The 19,185-nt window shown below is 34.4% G+C and overlaps 3 protein-coding genes across 3 annotated transcripts; 1 reads left to right on the top strand and 2 right to left on the bottom strand.

Moving 5' to 3' along the window:
• Positions 1–6,602: 6,602 nt before the first annotated feature.
• Positions 6,603–11,256, top strand: LOC141652927 (pre-mRNA-splicing factor SLU7-like). The gene is made up of 9 exons (XM_074460545.1): positions 6,603–6,725; positions 7,688–7,854; positions 7,970–8,082; positions 8,495–8,908; positions 9,147–9,282; positions 9,366–9,665; positions 9,921–10,137; positions 10,504–10,607; positions 10,705–11,256. Exons 1-9 carry the CDS (start codon positions 6,710–6,712, stop codon positions 10,846–10,848), a joined length of 1,611 nt encoding a protein of 536 aa, XP_074316646.1. The 5' UTR covers positions 6,603–6,709; the 3' UTR covers positions 10,849–11,256.
• A 172-nt stretch (positions 11,257–11,428) lies between these two features.
• Positions 11,429–14,396, bottom strand: LOC141652060 (11S globulin seed storage protein 1-like). Its single transcript, XM_074459715.1, has 4 exons — positions 14,105–14,396; positions 13,360–13,649; positions 12,335–12,796; positions 11,429–12,072 (listed from the first exon to the last, which is right to left on the bottom strand). Exons 1-4 carry the CDS (start codon positions 14,394–14,396, stop codon positions 11,674–11,676), a joined length of 1,443 nt encoding a protein of 480 aa, XP_074315816.1. The 3' UTR covers positions 11,429–11,673.
• Positions 14,397–17,823: 3,427 nt separating this feature from the next.
• On the bottom strand, positions 17,824–18,382 carry LOC141652059 (uncharacterized). The gene has a single exon (XM_074459714.1). The coding sequence runs from the start codon at positions 18,174–18,176 to the stop codon at positions 17,934–17,936; it is 243 nt and encodes an 80-aa protein (XP_074315815.1). The 5' UTR covers positions 18,177–18,382; the 3' UTR covers positions 17,824–17,933.
• Between the last annotated feature and the right edge of the window lie 803 nt (positions 18,383–19,185).

Below are 19,185 nucleotides of genomic sequence, written 5' to 3'. Positions count from 1 at the left end.
AAAATATGTTATATAAATACGGAGTATATATATAGTAATGATGAAAGGAAAGTTAAAATGTCATTTCATTAAATAAAAGAAATAATGGTTAAATAAACAAAGTAAATAAATAACAAAAATTATAAGAGAAGATCAATGGTTTACAATATTTTTTTTCTTTCTTTTTTGTGTTTATACCTATTATTTTTTAAAAAAAATTTAACTTATATTTTTTAATTTTTTTAAATTGGTAATCTATATCACTTTTTTTTTTGCCATGTCACATTAAAAGTTGTCACATCACAATTAAACTTGTCATGTGACATTTTATAGGTTAACTTTTTAATAAGATTTTATATATTGTCAACAAACTCATCATGAAGGAATATGTAGATGTATACTCCACTGCTCGATATATTCTTATACCTTACCTCTTCTAGAAGACCTTCCTGCAATGTAAAAACTAGGGGTGTTCAAAAAGTGGCCCGGACGTTCCAAAAAGAAGAAAAAAAAGGTGGCCCGGATAGGTAAACAGGACCGGCCCGGTCTGGGCCAGAACGGATACATACCCGTCTGGTCTCTGTCCCAAAAATATGGTGACCGGTCTTCAGTGCGGTTCACAGTTAAAAAAGCTCAATATACCCATAAAAGTAAAGCCGGTCTGGTTCAAACCCGGACTTAAAGGGTTCCAGTCAGGTTATGTTGGGTAATTCAATTGTTGGCACATTGAGGACAATGTTATGTTTAGCTTGGGGGGAGATTGCATTTACATATTAGTTAGTTTGCATTTAGTTAGTATAGATTTAATGAGAATTTTTGAAAAATTTATGTGAATTTTTGCTTCTAATTCTTTGCTTGTCCTACTTATGCCTCTTTGTTTATCCCATGTTTAGCTTGATAGCTTTTGATTCACTATGTTTGACGGGGTTTAGCATGCATGAGGATGTCTTGACATAGTAGGTGGAAGATGGATTTTGGACCAAGTAAGCTTGATCTTGACTTTTGGCAAGCCACAACATGGTAAGGTAGAGCTTCCTTAGGCCGACGCATCCATATCCGGTCTCACTTAGGTGAGTGGTAGGTCTCCTTATGGTGTGTATTACATCAAAACGCACAAGTACGGTCTTTAATTCATCTCTTTAAGCATTGCTTTCATTTTGCTATGCATTTTTGAAGCCCTTCACTTTGATAAATTAGCCCATTTTCTAGCCCATTTCACATGTTCTTATTTCCTAGCTACGTATAAATAGCCTACCCTAGTTAAGCTAGTAGCTAAGTTCTTTTGGTGATGGGATGCTCAAAATTGGGATGATCTTTAAAATCTATATCATTGTGAAATTGGTTTGCGGGATACGTCATTATTTTCAGGAGTTATGAAAGAAAGAATTGGAGCAAGAAAAGAAAAAAAAAAAAAAAAAGAGTCCGAAAAGAATGAAAAAAAAGGGGGAGAAAAAGAAAAAAAAATGAAAAAGAATAAAGTATTGTAGTTTGGAAGAAAGGAAGAAGAGGTTGTGTTATTAAGAGTTCTCATGTGTTTATCAATATTTTATGGAGAATTTATCATGATTAGTAATGTAAGAAGTCATTTGTCAATTTATTGATTTCTATTTGGGTTATTTGGGTTGGATTGAGCATCTTGTTATGGTTGTTGCTAGCTTAACCTTAGCTCCACATATCATAATTCTTTTGTTCCCTCTTATTTCCCATGTCACAAAAAGCCTTCTTCTTACCCTTTGGCTTCACATTTTGCTTGCGTTTGATTGTTTTGGCTTATGATTTGATTGATTACCATATTAGATTGCGGGCACACTTTCATTAGTCGAGGATTGTTGAGTGATTAATCACAAAATGTCCTTTTACACAAAGTTGAGTTATGAGTGGATCGTGAGAGTCCGAAAGTCAAAAGATCATGCAAGAGCCGAAAACTTTACTTGAAGTCGACCACGCTACGCCATCGTGTAAATCTCAACCATGATGTTGCTTATCCTTATGCCCATGTTGTTTAGGGATTTGAATCATTTTGTTTGTTAGCTATTTTGGGATTTGCAATGTTAGGATGATTTATTGCTTGAGGACAAGAAAGGGCTTAGCTTGGGGGAGTTTGATAAGTCCAATTTATATACATTTTATCCTCATATTTTAGCTCCAATTTACATGTCATTATGCACTAACCTTAGTGGTATTGAGCTAATATTTGCTTTCTAGTTCTACTTGTATGTTGTCATGTTTTGTAGGTAGAAGAGCTTTTAGGAGCTTAATCCTACACATTTGCAAGTAAACTAGAAGCTTGGCTAACAAAGAAGTAAGATGGACCAACTTGAAGTGATGCTTGAACTTGCATGAACAAATGTTGTGGATTGAAAAGAAAAAATGGAAATCAAAGTCAAAGGAAGTCACGCCCAAATACAAAGTCTACACAAATCTCCTAGGATTCTCAACATGTGATGCACATTAACAACAAACTTTGGATTCCACAAGACTTTAATCATGCATTAATTGGGAATTACCCGGATAGTGGTAACCCCGATCGGGGTTGCCAGCCCCGATCGGGAACGTGTGATTTTTGGTTCTTTACGTTTCAACTTGAGTCCTATATAAAGGGGACTCGACACACTATTCACATATACAATTTCTCATAAGTCTCTCTAAATTTAATAGTTAGTTTAAATTAGCTCTTAGTTTAGTTTAGTTTAAATTTTATTTATGTTATTTACATTTCGCATTTACATTTCAAGTTATAAAACAATTCACATTTACAAGTTATTTATATTACAATTATTGTTCTTCCATTTCCATTTCCATTTCCAATTGCAAGGTAATTTCTTATTCATATTTTCATCTATAAATATTATTAAAAGGCTAGCCTAAAAATGCCACGTAGACAATGCCACATGGGATGAAAAAAAGCCACGTACATAATAACAATGTGACTTGGCAAATGAATATGACACGGATTATCAATTTATTATTATATTGCATTAATTTAATTCACTTATTTTCTTTAAAAATCCATCCATATTTCATCAGCTTTAAACTTAATTAACTAAAAAAAACTAGAATAAAAAAATACCCATTAAGTATAAGTTAATAATTTCAAGATATCTATCTATATAATAACATAAAAGCCTAGATTGAGTAGTTAGTAGAATGACACGTGACGCGCAATATTTACATATTAGATTAATTTTTATTTTTTATTTAAAAAAAAAAAGTAAAAATAGGAAATAAAAAGGCAAGGTAGTAATCAATAGACTAATTTTTCATCTTATTTAAACACTTTAATTTATCATGCATTATTCAACTTAATAATCATTATTTAGTGCTAATCTTTTTATCTTCTACCGTTATGAAAAAATTTCACCTATAAAAGAAAATAAATTGATAATATTTTAGCATATTCCTAGCAAAAACAAATTAATGAAAAATTAATGAAAAGTAACATAAAAATCCTAGATTGAGTAGTTACTAGAATAACACGTGACGAGCTACATTTACATGTTTGATCAATTTTTTTATTTTTTATTTAAAAAAAAAAAAGTAAAAATAGAAAATGAAAAGGCAAAGGCAAAGTAGTAATCAATAGACTAATTACTCATCTTATTTAAACACTTTTATTTATCATGCATTATTCCACTTAATAATCATAATTTAGTGCTAATCTGTTTATATTCTACTTTTATGAAAATATTTCACCTATAAAAGAAAATAAACTGATAAAAATTCTAGCACATTCCTAGCAAAAACAAATTAATGAAAAAGTTTGTTTATTTTCACCTAATTATTTTATTTGATTTATTTTTCAACAATTCTCATATCTTTACTTTGTGGTGTGTAGGAATCAAATGGACAGGAAATGAAGAGATAAGAGAGAAGCAGAAGAAAAGTGGAGAATTCGACAAGCATTTGTATTATATAGTTTGTTTTAGGCATTGTCGAATGTATATAAAAACACTTGAGATAGTCGACGATTGAATATATCATCAGCGAATGGTGGTCAAACTTTGGTGAAGGAAATAATCAGCGAATTACTAACGGAAAAAGGCTGTTACTGACGGATTTTGCCCGTCTGTAACCCGCGTTTTCGTAGTAATATAACTTGACTAAATTGTAACTTTAGTTTTTATAATCTATTTTCAATAGTGATAGATTGTTTTGCGGATGTTTTTAATATATTCATCATTGTTAATGTGTAATAAATTTATTAAGATTGTTATTAACAACAAATTACAAATATGACTAGGGCAAGTTGGTGTAAATATAGTATTCTCTATATATTTAATTAATTTGGTTAGATGGGTAAACCTATATTTTTCTTATGATTTGAATACTAATGAGATGAGATAGGATACATTTGATTTTGTTGTCTTATTGTTGCTTTGATGATAAGATGGCGAAAGTATATTATATATATTGACTTGCGATAATCTATTTATATTAATTCTCTTAATATAATTAATTATATTTTATCCCAAAACAACATAATACTAATGAGTAGAATATCTTTTTTACTTTTAATTTTCAATGTGACAATGGATGTTTTATCTATTTACCCACCTTATTTAAATTATTTTTATTTGATTAAACGTTACAATAGTTATAAAAAAATGAGTGAAGAATATTTAAAGTCTTAAATATCATCATTATGTCCAAACTAAAAAAAAAGAGGTATATAAACTATGTTTAATACTACTTATTATTTTTTTAATTAATACGGAATATCATCATTTCAATAAAGTTGACTAACAAAAATATCAAATTTGACGTTGAACAAAAATGATATCATTTGGTTACAAAAGTAATGAGAATGAGAATAACAAAATAATAGGTTACAATAAAAAAACAAAACAGTAATAAAGAATGACGTAAAATCGTAAATAACTGAATATCAAGCTACAACAAAAAGTAGAAAAAAAAAATTACGCCAACAAATTAATGAAAAGTTAGAGCTTAACTCTTACACTTTCACAATATGTTATCTCCTATTAAATAAACCACACCCCATCCTTTCAATTTCCCAATCATAATATTGCAATAGTTAGAACCCTACACAAATACTTTGTGTGTCTTTCCATCTTTTCTAACTTTTAATTCTTTTATTAATTTGCCATAATATTGCAATAGTTAGAACCCTACATAAATTCTTTTATTAGTTCTTTTATTCCAATCTTTTACTTTTATAAAATATGAGTATATTAGTATGAGATATCGTGGAGGGTCTCACGTGTCAACTTTATTTTTGTTATCGATACATAGAAACGACTCATTTTCTAGCTCAGTAAAACATACCTAAAATATGAACGGCTAAAATAATTATAGAGATAGACCACAAATGAAAAATGGAAAAATCATCAAAAAAACTAAAGGGGAAAATGCATGAACGATCCTTAAACCGAACCCGTGAATTTCACGGGTCACAAAACTAGTTATGTTTTCATTTATCATTAGTTTAATTTACATTTCCACCATGTTAGAGTAGTTTCTTTTGTCTAGGGAATGAAGGGAGCATGCATAAAAAGTATTTGTAAAATGTTAAATTAGGTTGATATAATATCGTCTAATTGTTTCTATCACATGTTTGCACCTTAATGTTTAATCTTTGTTTAAAGGCCTTATTCATTGATTAAGTTTGTTCATTCGTTCTAAAGTCGAGAGGCACGGAACGAATTGAATTAGACTAAGCATGTGTAGTAGGACGACTATGGACGAGAGTTTCTCTAGGACTCGGTCTATGGTTGACACTAATATCGTAAGGTGGGTATCTTTATGCCTAAACAATTAACGATTTATCAACTCCTATGTTTAATTTGAGCATTTACATAATTTGCATGTGTGACCCGACCTCCCTAGATTATTTCTTTGTCATTATTGTTTTCTTTCATAATCCAACCAATCAACAAACGATAACCGACCTCAAGGTAAAATTCACTCCATAACAACTAATTAACAACTTCCGTCTCTCTGTGGTTCGACCCCTACGTACTACATTCATTTGTTTTGCTAGGGTATAAATATTATCTTTACATAAGTGTGCGATAGCCTATCATAAACCCCTACTTAGAACGGACTCACCAAACACGCAAACAGTAATAATTACGAGTAACTTTTAATAACTCTATATCTTACGATAAATAAAAACTAACATTATCTAAATTTGCAAGTTATTTATTTATGTTAAATATTTGGTTATCCAAATAAAAATCTTTCAAATTTTGATAACTAATTTAATTCAACTTTTTTATAATTGGGTTAATTTTATGTATAAAACGGTCTTATAGAACAATTTATGTATCTTATATGAGGCTACTTTATTTTTGGTTCGTCTTGCTATAGACGGATATATCCGTCTATAGCTAAAGACAGGTCAAATAGCTTGAGAGTGGTGACATTTTTGGGGCCCCACGCCTCCACCACCCCACTTGTTGCTTGTCCTATTAGGAATGTGGTATTGTATTTGACCCGTCTTTAGTTATAGACGAATATGTGTCGTCTATAATGAGATTTTGCGTACAATTAATATACTCCAAAAGTCCAAACCCGGAGGAATATGTTGTGTATCCGAGACTGATTTCAAGTAATTCTACCGATTAACCGCCTTAATTTTGCCCTCTTTATTTTTCATATATAAATCAGCAAATACAAATTTTAGGGTTCATCGCTCTCTCTCTCTAGATTAATTCTTACAAATCAAACCTAACTAAAATCAAAGATCACTTAATTTTTCCGATCAAACATGGCTACTGCATCAGGTATGTGTTCAATTCCATTGTTATCCGATTTTTTTCTCAATTTGTTTCATTTTTTAAATTTTTATGCCTAAATTTGAGCTTCTAATGTATAATTCATCTCAAATTACGAACTTAGGGTTTCCAATTTGTGCAAACATTGTTTTTGCACTTAGCTCACGGTGTACGGAGTGTCGGATACAGGTCATACAGCTATTTTGTGCGAAGTTTTCAATTTTTTGGTCTAAATTGGAATATCGTACACAAGAGCCAAAGTGAAGTATCGGAGTAATATAGACTTGCGTATATTTACCCTTTGCTCTGCAGAGAAACCTAAATTAAACAGTTCTTTTGAATTTTGTAAGAGTTCTTGCGAATGTTGTTGTAGTATAAACTGAATCAATGCTTTTAATTGGGATTTTTTTCTAAGGGGATTTGTAGTATTGGAATCGAGGTTTGCGATGCTGGGAGCTTTTAGAGAAATCGGCATTGCTTATGTTATTGTTTGATGAAAATGTTAGATACGAATTACGAAATAGTAGTAAGACTGTAAGAGTATGTGTAAATGTGTCATCTGCTGTTTATTACTCCCTCCGTCCCGGTCAATTGTTGTCCTTTTGTTTTGGCACAAAGACCAAGTAAAGAGGAAGGGGCCAATTACTCAATGACAAGTGGAACAAATTGAGTGTGAATGATTAAATTGCTCATCAAGTTTATTCTTAAAATAGAAAGGACAACAATTGACTGAGACACTCCAATATGGAAAAGGACAAGAAATGACCGGGACAGAGGGAGTGCTAACAAAGTGGAACAAAATCTTGAACTATGTTCCTCCCTTTCGACTAAGCTATGGACCGGCTATTTTTTGTGAAAGCCTTGTGTTGTATTGTATGTTGGACTTGGAGCATCGGACATGCAACACATTGCTAAAGTGAAGTTTTGAAGTGATAGAGGTTCTAATTTACGTTCTGTGAAATCTATTGCAGTGGCATTTAAATCCAGGGAAGACCACAGAAAGCAGTTGGAATTGGAGGAAGCTCGTAAAGCTGGGCTTGCGCCTGCTGAGGTTGATGCAAATGGAAAAGAAATTAATCCTCACATTCCACAGTTTATGTCTGCTGCTCCTTGGTACCTTAAGGCAGATAAACAACCGGTAAGCTATCTACCCATACATATATGCATACAGATCGTTCTTTATTTGTCTATAATTTCGCTGTGTGGTATGGAATCTAAAGTACTGACAAGTTCTTATCTCGTGTTTCCTTCAGGGTTTGGATCATCAAAAGAATTGGAAACTCGAACATAATTGTAACAAGTCATGGTATAATAGAGGTGAAAAGGGTTATCAGGCTACCAGTTATCGGAAGGGTGCTTGTTCAAAGTAAGTTCTATTTTTCATGTTTTCCTGCCTGTACCTGCTCGGGTTTTGTGTGCTTACCGTATATGGCTGCTTTGTTCGACAAGTGTTTAAAGGTTATAGTTCATTTTTTTTTATCTGCGTAATGTTTTCTTGTTCTAATTTGGGTTTGTATGACTGTATGCTGTGTTAAATCCTGTATTCTATGTTAATTGAAATGATCCCGCCGACCTCTCTCAGTTTCTGTCTTATGGGTCTTAGAAAAGCACATGTTTTTCGTGTGGAGAATCATCTATTCTGTATTTTTGTGGGATAAGGACCGGAATTTTTTTATGTACTCTTTCGGTTCTATGTTTTTTTGAAAATTAATATAACTCAGCTTGCTATGGTTTAAGTCTTTTTTCTTATGCACCTGTTTTCTCCAATTCATCTGCAGTTGTGGTGCCATGACCCATGATTTTAAATCGTGCGTGGATAGACCTCGAAAATTGGGAGCGAAATTCACAGGAAAACACATTGCTGCTGATGAAAAAATAGAGGAAATTGAACTGGATTACGATGGAAAACGTGATAGATGGAATGGTTATGATCCCTCAACTCATGCATATGATGTCCATCGCCACGAGGCTAAGGAGGAAGCTCGGAAAAAGTTTCTGAAGGAACAACAGTTGAGAAAGCTCGAGGAGAAGAACAAGACAGCTGAGGAGGTTGAACTCAGTGCTGACGATGAAGATGACGGGGATGACTTGAAAGTTGACGAGGCGAAGGTTGATGAGAGCAAGCAGATGGACTTTGCGAAAATTGAGAAACGGGTTCGTACAACTGGTGGAGGAAGCACTGGAACCGTAAGGTGAGTTGTTCATCTTCTAAGTATCTCATGCTGGTGTCAAATGTAAAACACACCAAGCATTTGGTCCCTTTTCACCAAAAAGCTTAACTTTGTGTCTATTCCCTAATTTCTGCCTCCAAAACTTTTGTCATTGCACAAGCACTGAATTGGGTTTATACACTATAGTAGTAGACGCGTATTTCAATTTCAACTCAATGTACTTCTTGTTTCTAACTTTGGCGTCTCTTCAATATTTTAGAAACTTGCGTATTCGGGAGGATACAGCCAAGTATCTCTTGAATCTTGATGTTAATTCCGCCTACTACGATCCTAAAACTCGATCCATGCGTGAAGATCCCCTTCCAGATGTTGATTCCAGTGAGAAGTTTTATGCAGTAAGTTATCTTGGTTGATTTGTCTTCCTTCACAATTGATTTCACTTTTCATTGGTTTGTTGACGACATGCTTTCCTGTTTAGGGTGATAATCAAAACAGGCTGACTGGTCAGTCCATGGAGTTCAAGCAGCTAAATTTACATGCTTGGGAGGCATTTGATAAGGGCCAAGATGTTCACATGCAAGCAGCTCCATCACAAGCCGAGTTGTGTTTTAAGAATTTTAAGGTTGCTAATTACCAGTTGAAATCTCATGTTAAGGAGACTATCGAGGAGAAGTATGGTACTGCTGCAACTGAGGAGGAGATTCCACGAGAACTTTTACATGGTCAAAGTGAGGAACAAGTTGAATATGATCGTGCTGGACGGATAATCAAGGGGCAGGTAATGCATTGAAATTAATTTGTTGCTTAGCTTACTCTGAAGTCTGATCTAAGATCATTGTAAAATCGCATGCTATTTGCTTTGATACCCCTATAAAATGAACTTTGTAGTAACTACCTTTTGCGGGTGTGTGTATAAATAACATGCGGTTAAGACCTTGTAAATCCACCTTTTACAAGTATTTACGGATGTAGTAGAATGAGGTTAAGACATTGTTTGGTTGCTTATTGCGTGTGTGAACTGTGCCATTGTTAGGAAATTGCACTTCCCAAGAGTAAATACGAAGAAGATGTGTATACGAATAATCATACAAGTGCTTGGGGTTCATGGTGGAAAGACCTCAAATGGGGCTACAAATGCTGCAAGCAGACAATTCGAAACAGCTATTGCACAGGTGCTGCTGGCATTGAGGCTGCTGAAGCATCGGGAGACCTGATGAAAGCGAACATTGCACGTAAAGAAGCATCTGAAGGTTCGTTTCACTGGCCTTTGCATTTTTATTTTACTTCTGAAAGGAATGGCCTTTGTAAATTAGATTGAATGTGCTCTGATGCAATGCTTGGTTTCCATTCTTTGACATTCAATTGAGAGTTTGAGACGGACCTTTCTTAAGCTTCTTATAAAAGATCAGTCTCGCAAACTATGTACAGTTAACCTTGTTTTAATTAAATTTTTATATGAAACTGTTTCATGCTAAAATCAGTCCAAGAATGGCCAATGTTATGGAGTATTTATTCACGGGCGGGGATGTTAGCTGAATTGTATGAAACCGTCTCTATGGCGACCATTTTTTTGTTAAAATGTTTCACTAAAACATATGCTTTCCCATGGACTACAGATAGACCAGCTGCTGTTGAGGAGAGACGGCTAGCCACTTGGGGAACTGATGTACCTGATGATTTGGTTCTTAACGACAAGAAACTTGCTGAAGCTCTGAAGAAGGTGACTACTGCTCATTTCACTATTAAATGTAGACGTTTCCGTGAAGACTTGCTAGTTTTGGTTCTTACCTATTTCTTTCTTTTGCCTACATCGTCAGGAGGATAAAAGGAAGAGAGAAGAGACGGATGAAAGGAAGAGGAAGTTCAATGTTAATTATGATGACAGTGTTACGCCAGAAGAGATGGAAGCATATAGAATGAAGAAGGTTCATCATGATGATCCTATGAAAGAATTCCTGTAAGCTCTCCTTTTCTTCTAATGATCATTCACACGGCTTAGCACTCCTTTGTATCTTCGAAGTTAGAATCATGAAGATAGTCGCTTATAGTAAACGTAGAAGTGATCGACAACAATGGCCTAATCTTTTTCCAGTGTAGAAAGGATGAATAGTCCCAAGCTTATGAGCACCCCATGTAAAGCAAGAATAACCATAAATCAGAGGGACAAATCTACTCTGTCAAGTGTGGATTCATGATACATACTCCTTCCGTCTCTGTTATTTGTTTACCTTTTATATTTATTGTGAGGAGTATTTTAGTCAAAAGTAAACCAATAAGTGAGACGGAGGAAGTATAACATGACTATCCTAACACTGTTTAATTTGAAAATTTTGATGATGGTAAATATATAGGGGCATTTTGGTCATGAATTTAAAATTCCTTGGATTTATGAGTACCCTACCGTATTATTCCCTCCGTCCCATTTTCCCATTTTTGTTATGTTTGTCATCTTTATTTGTCTGTCTGAGGACCAAAATGAATCTAGGTTCGTCGATAAGTACACGCTATGAGTTTGACAAGAGACGGAATCGTGTCTTTATTTGTCTTTATTTATCGAACACACTAAGGCTCGTGTCCAGTTACACTTCGGGGTCTCCCTACACAACAAGACTACAGAAAGTTAACCTAGAAGCCAAAAACAAAAGAAAACTCGAGGATTGGCGAAACTACGTTTCATTGATGCATATCTCGTCTGGATTCCATTCAACACCATACAGACCTATTTATTTTTTCTTCGTCCCAAGCTAAACGCCTTCCCCTACTTGAAAACCCGACTACTACATGTCTTAAGCATCAAGGGCTCTCCCTTGGCGCTGAGGGTTCCTAGATCGGAACAATGTTGTCTCTGGTCGACCGTATTTGAGTTGTTGTGCCTGCTCTCGAGGGATCTGGTAGATGTTCGAGATGACATCAAGAGGCATGGCTCGGATTGCAGAGGTGCGGCCAGCTAAGGTCTGGAACATGGCGTTCTCACTGGTTTTGAAGGAGATCCACTCGAATCCTTCTTCCCTAGCTTGCTTCACTACCGCAAAGTTCTGAGGCACCACCACCAACTGACCTTGGCTTACCTCATCGTCAAACACTTGGTTGCCTTGGTCGTTCACTATCTGGATTCGGGCTCGGCCTTGGAGACAGTACATTATGTCATGGGCATTTAGGTTGTAGAGAGGGGCCATGATTGCATCCTGTTGTTAGATTCATACAGGCAATTAGTCAACTTCTTTCGATGTTTAGATATATAGATACAATTAGTCTCACTATAAACGGATATATCCGTCTAAAGTTAAAATCGAGTCAAATATGCTTAGAGTGGCGACATTTTTGGCCCCACCATGAAACCTGTTGCTGGTCTTATGCTTAAAGTGGGCGGATATTTGGTCCGTTTATAACTATAGACGGATATCTCCCGTCAATAATGAGAATTTGAATTTAAATATCGAAAATTACCCTGTAGAGGTTACCCTTCTCGGCGCTCAAGCGGAGGAGCTGAAGAATAGGAAGGTTGAAGTTGTTAAGGGTACTTATCCTTCCTGCATGTGGCGTGTAAATGTCAGCGCGCTCAGGGTCGTCAAGGTTCTCAATAATCCTAGCAGAGCACATTGTCTCCTCAACACCGTTACCCATACCCCTTGAGCTACCACGGCCGCGTTGGCTTTGCCTTTCCTCCCTCTCGTCAACCCTTCTTGGGGGCCTTATTACTTGAAGGCCCTCATGCACAAGGATGATGTTACCCCTGTCGTCTTCCTCGCATTGGAGCTTTCTAGCTGTCTCCTCACTTACCCCGAATGACTCGGCTAAAAGGCGGGTTTCAAAGCCGCTGAATATGTTTCCATTGTTTTCACGTTGGCCTCTTCGTCCCTTGCTTCCTTGGTGTTGCTCTGGTTGTGGCTTTCCAGCCAAGTAGAATCTCTGCCCATTTTAAATGAGAATATGAGACGGTTTTACTTTCACTTTTACATAAAAGACTAGTTAAACATATACTCCGTGATAAAAGTAATGAATAGGTCTCCCTAAGACGGTCTTATCTTTAAGTCCAGAAAATGCAGTAAGTAAATTATACAACCTTGTTGTATAGAATAGAACTTGAGTTTTATAATGTGTTTACTTTAGCTTAGACTTATAAATTAAGTATTTTATTTGAAAGAATCCGAGGTTTATTATAAAAATATTAAACTTAAAAAATTACAATGAAATTCAAAAAATAATATACATGAGCTTATTTAGATTTTAATTTTTGTTATCAAAAAATAAAAAATTATAGAAACTCGAAAAAAAAAACACATAGCCTCAATTAGATTGATTATGGTTGTACAAAATATAATACTTAGTATTTTCTGCAGAAAATGTAGATATTTTTTAATAGGAAGTACCATTTAATGACAAAATGTTATAACTAATATCGTCACTTGTTAAAAACCGATTGTAACATTTTATCAGGAAATATATATATGCATAACAATTTAGGTACTTACCCTGGGGACATCCTGGTCAAGCTGGTTAAGGTTGTTGGAGGTGTCAACAAGGATGACGTCAACCATGGGCTCATCTCCATCATTGTACACCCAGTGAGCAATTCCAGCTTGCAATGCTATGACGTCACCTTGACGGAATCTCCGTACCTTCTGGTGTTGGTCTTGGAAGCTGCCTCTCATGCCTCTCTCTGATCGCTGACCCCTCTCTTCTTCTCCTTGCCATGATTGTTGCGAGATTGACTCGAATGTCTCCGGGCAACCCGGGATCATCAACCCAATCAATCCCCTTCCTACAATTTTCTCTCATATTCAGTATTTGTGTGTGACATTAATACTCTCAATGTCTCAGTGAATAGTTTACGCTTACTTGATTTTTGTGATGGAAAAATAAAGCAAATGTAAACTATTCACTGTCAGTGAATAGTTTACGTTTACTTTATTTTACGAGGGAAAAATAAAGCAAACAACGTAAACTATTCATTGGGACGGAGGGAGTAATAATGTGCTTAAGAGTTAGTCCCAGTGAATAATCTATACGTTAACTTTATTTTGTGAAGGAAAAATAAACGGCAAACATAAACTATTCATTGGGACGGAGTGAATAATAATGTGCATATCCCTCTATCCCAATCATTTGTTTACCTTTGTTAAAATAATCCTCACAGTAAATAAAAAGATAAACAAACGACTGAGACGGAAGAAGTATTATTAACTCGAAACATATTACTGCAATGAAATTAGTTACCTCGTTCAATGTAGACAAGTTCAGGAGCACTAGTAAAACTAGGCAAAAGAAGACCATTAGGCTGAATAGTCCGCTTCATGACAGTCACACCGGAACACCGGAACTGCGGGTCAGTTGAATCCCAAAACTCAGTGACACCACCTTCAGCCTCAATCCTATTAGTCGGTTCTAACGCCGTTAACCGGTCAATCTGACACTCATTTCCCTTAAACTCCTGTCTTCCTTCTCCGAAACATACACTAAACAAAACTAACAAAGAACATCCTACTAACAACATTTTCGACTTCGCCATTTTTTTTGTGTTTTGTGTTTGTGAGTAATTTATTGATGTTATTTTAGTGTAACTGTGTAAGTGGCGAATAGAGAACGTAAGAGAGGAGAGTATATATAGGAGAAGAGAAAGGGGAAAATGAGTGACACGTACATAGGTTAAGAGTGAAGTGTGAAGAAAGTGTTTGCATGTAATTTTGGACATTTTTCGTGTTGCATGGAGTTGAAGGGTTGTAAATGTTACACATAATTTCTGTGGTTTTAGGCAAGTGTCTGGTTTGTCTATAGATGTGTACATGCATGAATACACCTGAATGTTGCATTTTGCATGAAGGTAGGATATAGATCACTCATCACTGAATCCGTTTTGATATATCCTTGAATTAGAGAACAACATTTTACTACATAAGGCAAGGGGTTAATCTCTTTACTGTCGATTGGTTTTCGAGTAAAACCACGTTGATTTATGAAGTGGATTCTTTGTCCTTCATTTGGGTGTGGTCCTAGACCCGTTTACATGATTCAACATGGTATTAGAGGAATAGGGAAGGTTTGAAGGTGACGTTTTTGAAAAAAAAAAAAAAAGGGAAGCTGCTAGGTTTCTTAGCGGCTTTACTATTCACTTTTTTAAAAAAAAAAAAAAAAATTAAGCCGCTTTGAAACTTAGCGGCTTACTATAAAAACTGGAAGAAAAAATAAAAACGGATGACGTGGACAACATTGGGCAAAATAGTTTGAAAGGAACCCCAACTCCCTAATTATTTTGCTAATCAACACCTATTTGCCAAAAAAAAATTCCCTAATTTCTCCAAGGCATGTTATTGAATTTAACATGGTATCAACTTAGACGGGACGGATTCAAATGTTATTGTCAAATCAAGTGATACTTTACCTATATAACTCCGCTAAATAATTAACCATCGCTTTTTCATAATTATTAAGAAAATCAGTTTAATCAGACATTAGACAGATTAACCATGTTGATTATTATGAACAACAAACGTGGGGTAGTTATTTCTACAAAATATTTTTTTTAAAATATGAACTTTCTATAAAAACGTAAACCAACCATATTGCATTACATGATGTAACTTTTAATTTCTTATGAGTGCTATTCTCCAAGAAATTAATTCCCAAAGTAAAGTAGTAGTGGTCCCTTAGTTTCCTACTTTTAAGGATTGCATGACAAATTAGCCTACTTGTTGTTCTTTTAATAAATAAGATATTGAGTATTCAACAGTTGTACAATACATTGTTAAAATAATATATTTTTTTAATCGAGTTGTAGTAATTAATATCAGACATTCTCTATCTACTAAAAGAATAGATGAGCTCACAAATTTTCCCTCCAAAAAACATCTTTTTAAATAAAGAAGTTATTGATAATTTAATTGTAATCACTAAATAAGGAAATTAAATAATTATAATATATTTCTTTTCATAAAAATTAATCTTTTCATCAAAATTATATAATTTTCACTAAACACTAAACTATAATATTTTAATTAAAGTATAAATGATATAAAGCTATAAACCATTAGCTTTGTAACACAAAAAAAAAACACTTTTCTAAAAAATACATTTCAGCCCATTACTCAATTTTCTTAGATTAATTTTCAACTTTAATTTTTTTTTTTGCTCGAAACAAAATTCATTAACGAGAAAAATGAACAATTAATGAGATACTACTATTATTTTACAGTTCAATTTTACTCAGTTTTCTTGAATAATTTTACATTTCATCATTTTTTTCTGATATCAAAATATAATGACGTGAAATATGAAAAATTAATAAGGTGTTAGTTTTAGCATGATTAACTAATACAAAATTAAGAACTCTAAAAATACCGAGCAATGAATGCGCGGGATCTAAACTAGTAATAATATTACAGGCCGCAATCGGGGTAGTCGTGTTTGATTTGGGTCGGCTTAAGTTGGGTTAGGTTATAATGGGTTCGGGTCATATCGGGTCAGTCTACTCTTTCGGGTCGAGTCGGGTTAGGGTTGGGTTATTTTAGGTCAAATGCATGTATTGGGTCGGGTCATTATCGTGTTATCGTATTAATTCAATTTTTGATTATTAAATTTATATTTTTAGCCATTATTTACGTATCAATCTAAACACTCCATCACTTTCATTTTGATCAATATTAAGCTTAACACTTATCGGGTCATTAATTTAATCGGGCAATCTCGGGTTGGGTCAACATTGGGTCGGGTCGGGTTTGGGCCATGTCGGGTTACAGGTCGATTTTGATTTGCAAAACTCTCGAATTTTATCGGGTCGAATTTGCTCGGATAGGACGGATCAGACTTGTCTGCTCTAACAATACACGGCCTAATAATGTTGATAAGGTGAGAACCAAAATAAAATCGTAATTGCTAAATCCTACACACACTTTACTTAATCCTACACAAAATTATCAACTTTTTTCGTTTTTGCCCTTCTCATTCCACACACACCCAAAAAAACCTAATTCAAACCCCAACCCCAATCACCCCTTCCTCCCTTTCTTACCCCAACCCACCATGGTTAGTCGCCATAGACCGACGACGACCACCACTCCCAGGTTAATTGACGGTAAAGCCATTGCTGAGTTGCTCAGACAATCGTCATTGAAGTTCGTTAACTTTTTTGATGATTATGTCAAAGTTCCTCTTCCCTTATCCCTTGCAATTCTTTCGACCTATTGTGTTCTTCATTAATTATTCTTTCTTTTGCAAATTGTGTGGTGTTACTATGAAATTAAAACACACTAATTTTGCCATATTGTTGTTTCGATTATAAATTGCATTGTTAACTCATTGTCCATTTTGGGATCTATTAATGGAGAATTACGGAACGACTGTGTGGGATTTGAGTTGGGTTTACTTCTCTTTTTTTTTTCTTTATGGGTGTATGAAATGAGAGGGGCAAAGTCGGAAAAGGTTGGAATTTTGTAATCAAAATGATTTATAGTTTTGTTTATAGATAGTATGAATAGTATGAGTCAAGTTATTCTCAAATAATAACATTAATAAAAGATTTAATAGTTTATACGCCAGTTTTATATTATTTATACTTTAATTAAAATATTATAGTTTAATGTTTAGTAAAAAATTATATAATTTGATAAAAAAATTAATTTTAATGAAAAGGATTATATAATGAAATATATAATAATTATTAATTTTCTTATTTAGTGAATACAATTTAATTATCAGTAGCTTTCTCATTTAAAAAGATGCTTTTTAGAGTAAAAAATTATAAGTTCACCTATTTTTTTAGTAGATAGGGGATGTGTTGGTTGCATAAAACCGTGTATGGTTTTTTTTTTTTTTTGACAGAAGGTTGAATAATTTACATTATTGTAATAAATACAAAGTAAGCTACTTGACTAGGTAGCACCAGGCACTTGACGATTAGATCTAACACATACACACATGCATGGTATATATTATATAATCCATTAGAATGATATGACCTCACGTTATACATTACACTACAGATGAGATTTTAGTACTAAATTTACATTATCAGACTCTCTTATTATGACTTGTTGCATTGAGTAACCACGACTTAGGCAGTGCCGGTAACCCCAAGGTCTTGTTTGTTGGGAGGATCATCTTTGCCAGGTCCGAAAACCGGTCCGCCTTGGCCAGCAGCATCCTCAACCTTATCCTGGAGCTTGTCAATCTGAATACCCTTATCGTCCTTATTGGATCTCAACTCAGTCCTAACGCGGTTATCTGCCTCCTGCACAGACTCGTATGTTGTCGCCGTAAATGACCCCGGCGGTTGCGCTCCTTGGGCTCCTGACATTATTTGGTTACAACTATATGCAAGAGTGGATGACTTTTGCTTTCTGTTGGGCTGAGTGAAGTAATAAGATAGAAGTTGGCAAAGTAGAGAGGGTGACGTTATTCTTGTTCATGCAAATTTAAATACACAACTCTTGCATGCAGTTTAACCAACTGTTGTGTTGGCACGTATACTAGAATACTGATACCTGGCAAGTTTACACTTCAATTCAGTATCACTGTTGCGCATAGGTTTCATCCTAATTTTATTACACAAAATCTCAGAAGACGGGCACTATCCGTCACAAGCTGAAGACGGATAGTGCCCCTTTCACAAGATGCAAGTGGCAATATGCATGGGTGCTCCATTTTCTCTCCCACTTGCCAACCCACTTGCTTTATTATAAGAGGTCTTCAGCTTGTGACAGATATTGTCCGTCACAAGCAAGACGCTTTGATTTTATTGGGACTTGCTATTTCTAACCCAACGTTTTACTCAATCCTACACTTACTTTTATAACAAAAAATTACGAGAATTTATAAATTGGAATTTATTACCTATGTGGTATAAAAAATATATTTTAGGCTTTTAGCATATTACTCAATTCTCTTGGATTAATTTTCTTTTTTTTTTTTTTCTCGAAACAAAATACAATAACGACAATGAACAATTAATTTGATACCACTTCTCAGTTTTCTTGAATAATTTTATAGGTCAATATTTTTTTCTCATCAAAATATAATGACATAAAATATAAAAAATTAATGAGATGCTAATTTAGCATGATTAACTAATACAAAAATAAAAACTCTATAAATACAGCGTATTCATTACACGGGAGCTAAACTAGTTCATCATTAGTTAAGCATTTTTGGTCAGTGGTTAGAGTAAGATTATCAGCTTAACTATTTAAATGTTATTCATCAAAACATTTCAATGAAATTTGAGAATGCTATTGCACTTTGCTTAGATATTAAGCTAGTACTGATAGAATCCAACACACGGGAATTAAGCTAGCATTGATAGAATC

The sequence above is a fragment of the Silene latifolia genome, chromosome 4, assembly GCF_048544455.1.
Source record: "Silene latifolia isolate original U9 population chromosome 4, ASM4854445v1, whole genome shotgun sequence".
Taxonomy (NCBI): Eukaryota; Viridiplantae; Streptophyta; class Magnoliopsida; order Caryophyllales; family Caryophyllaceae; genus Silene; species Silene latifolia.
This window is presented reverse-complemented; position numbering and strand designations above follow the sequence as displayed.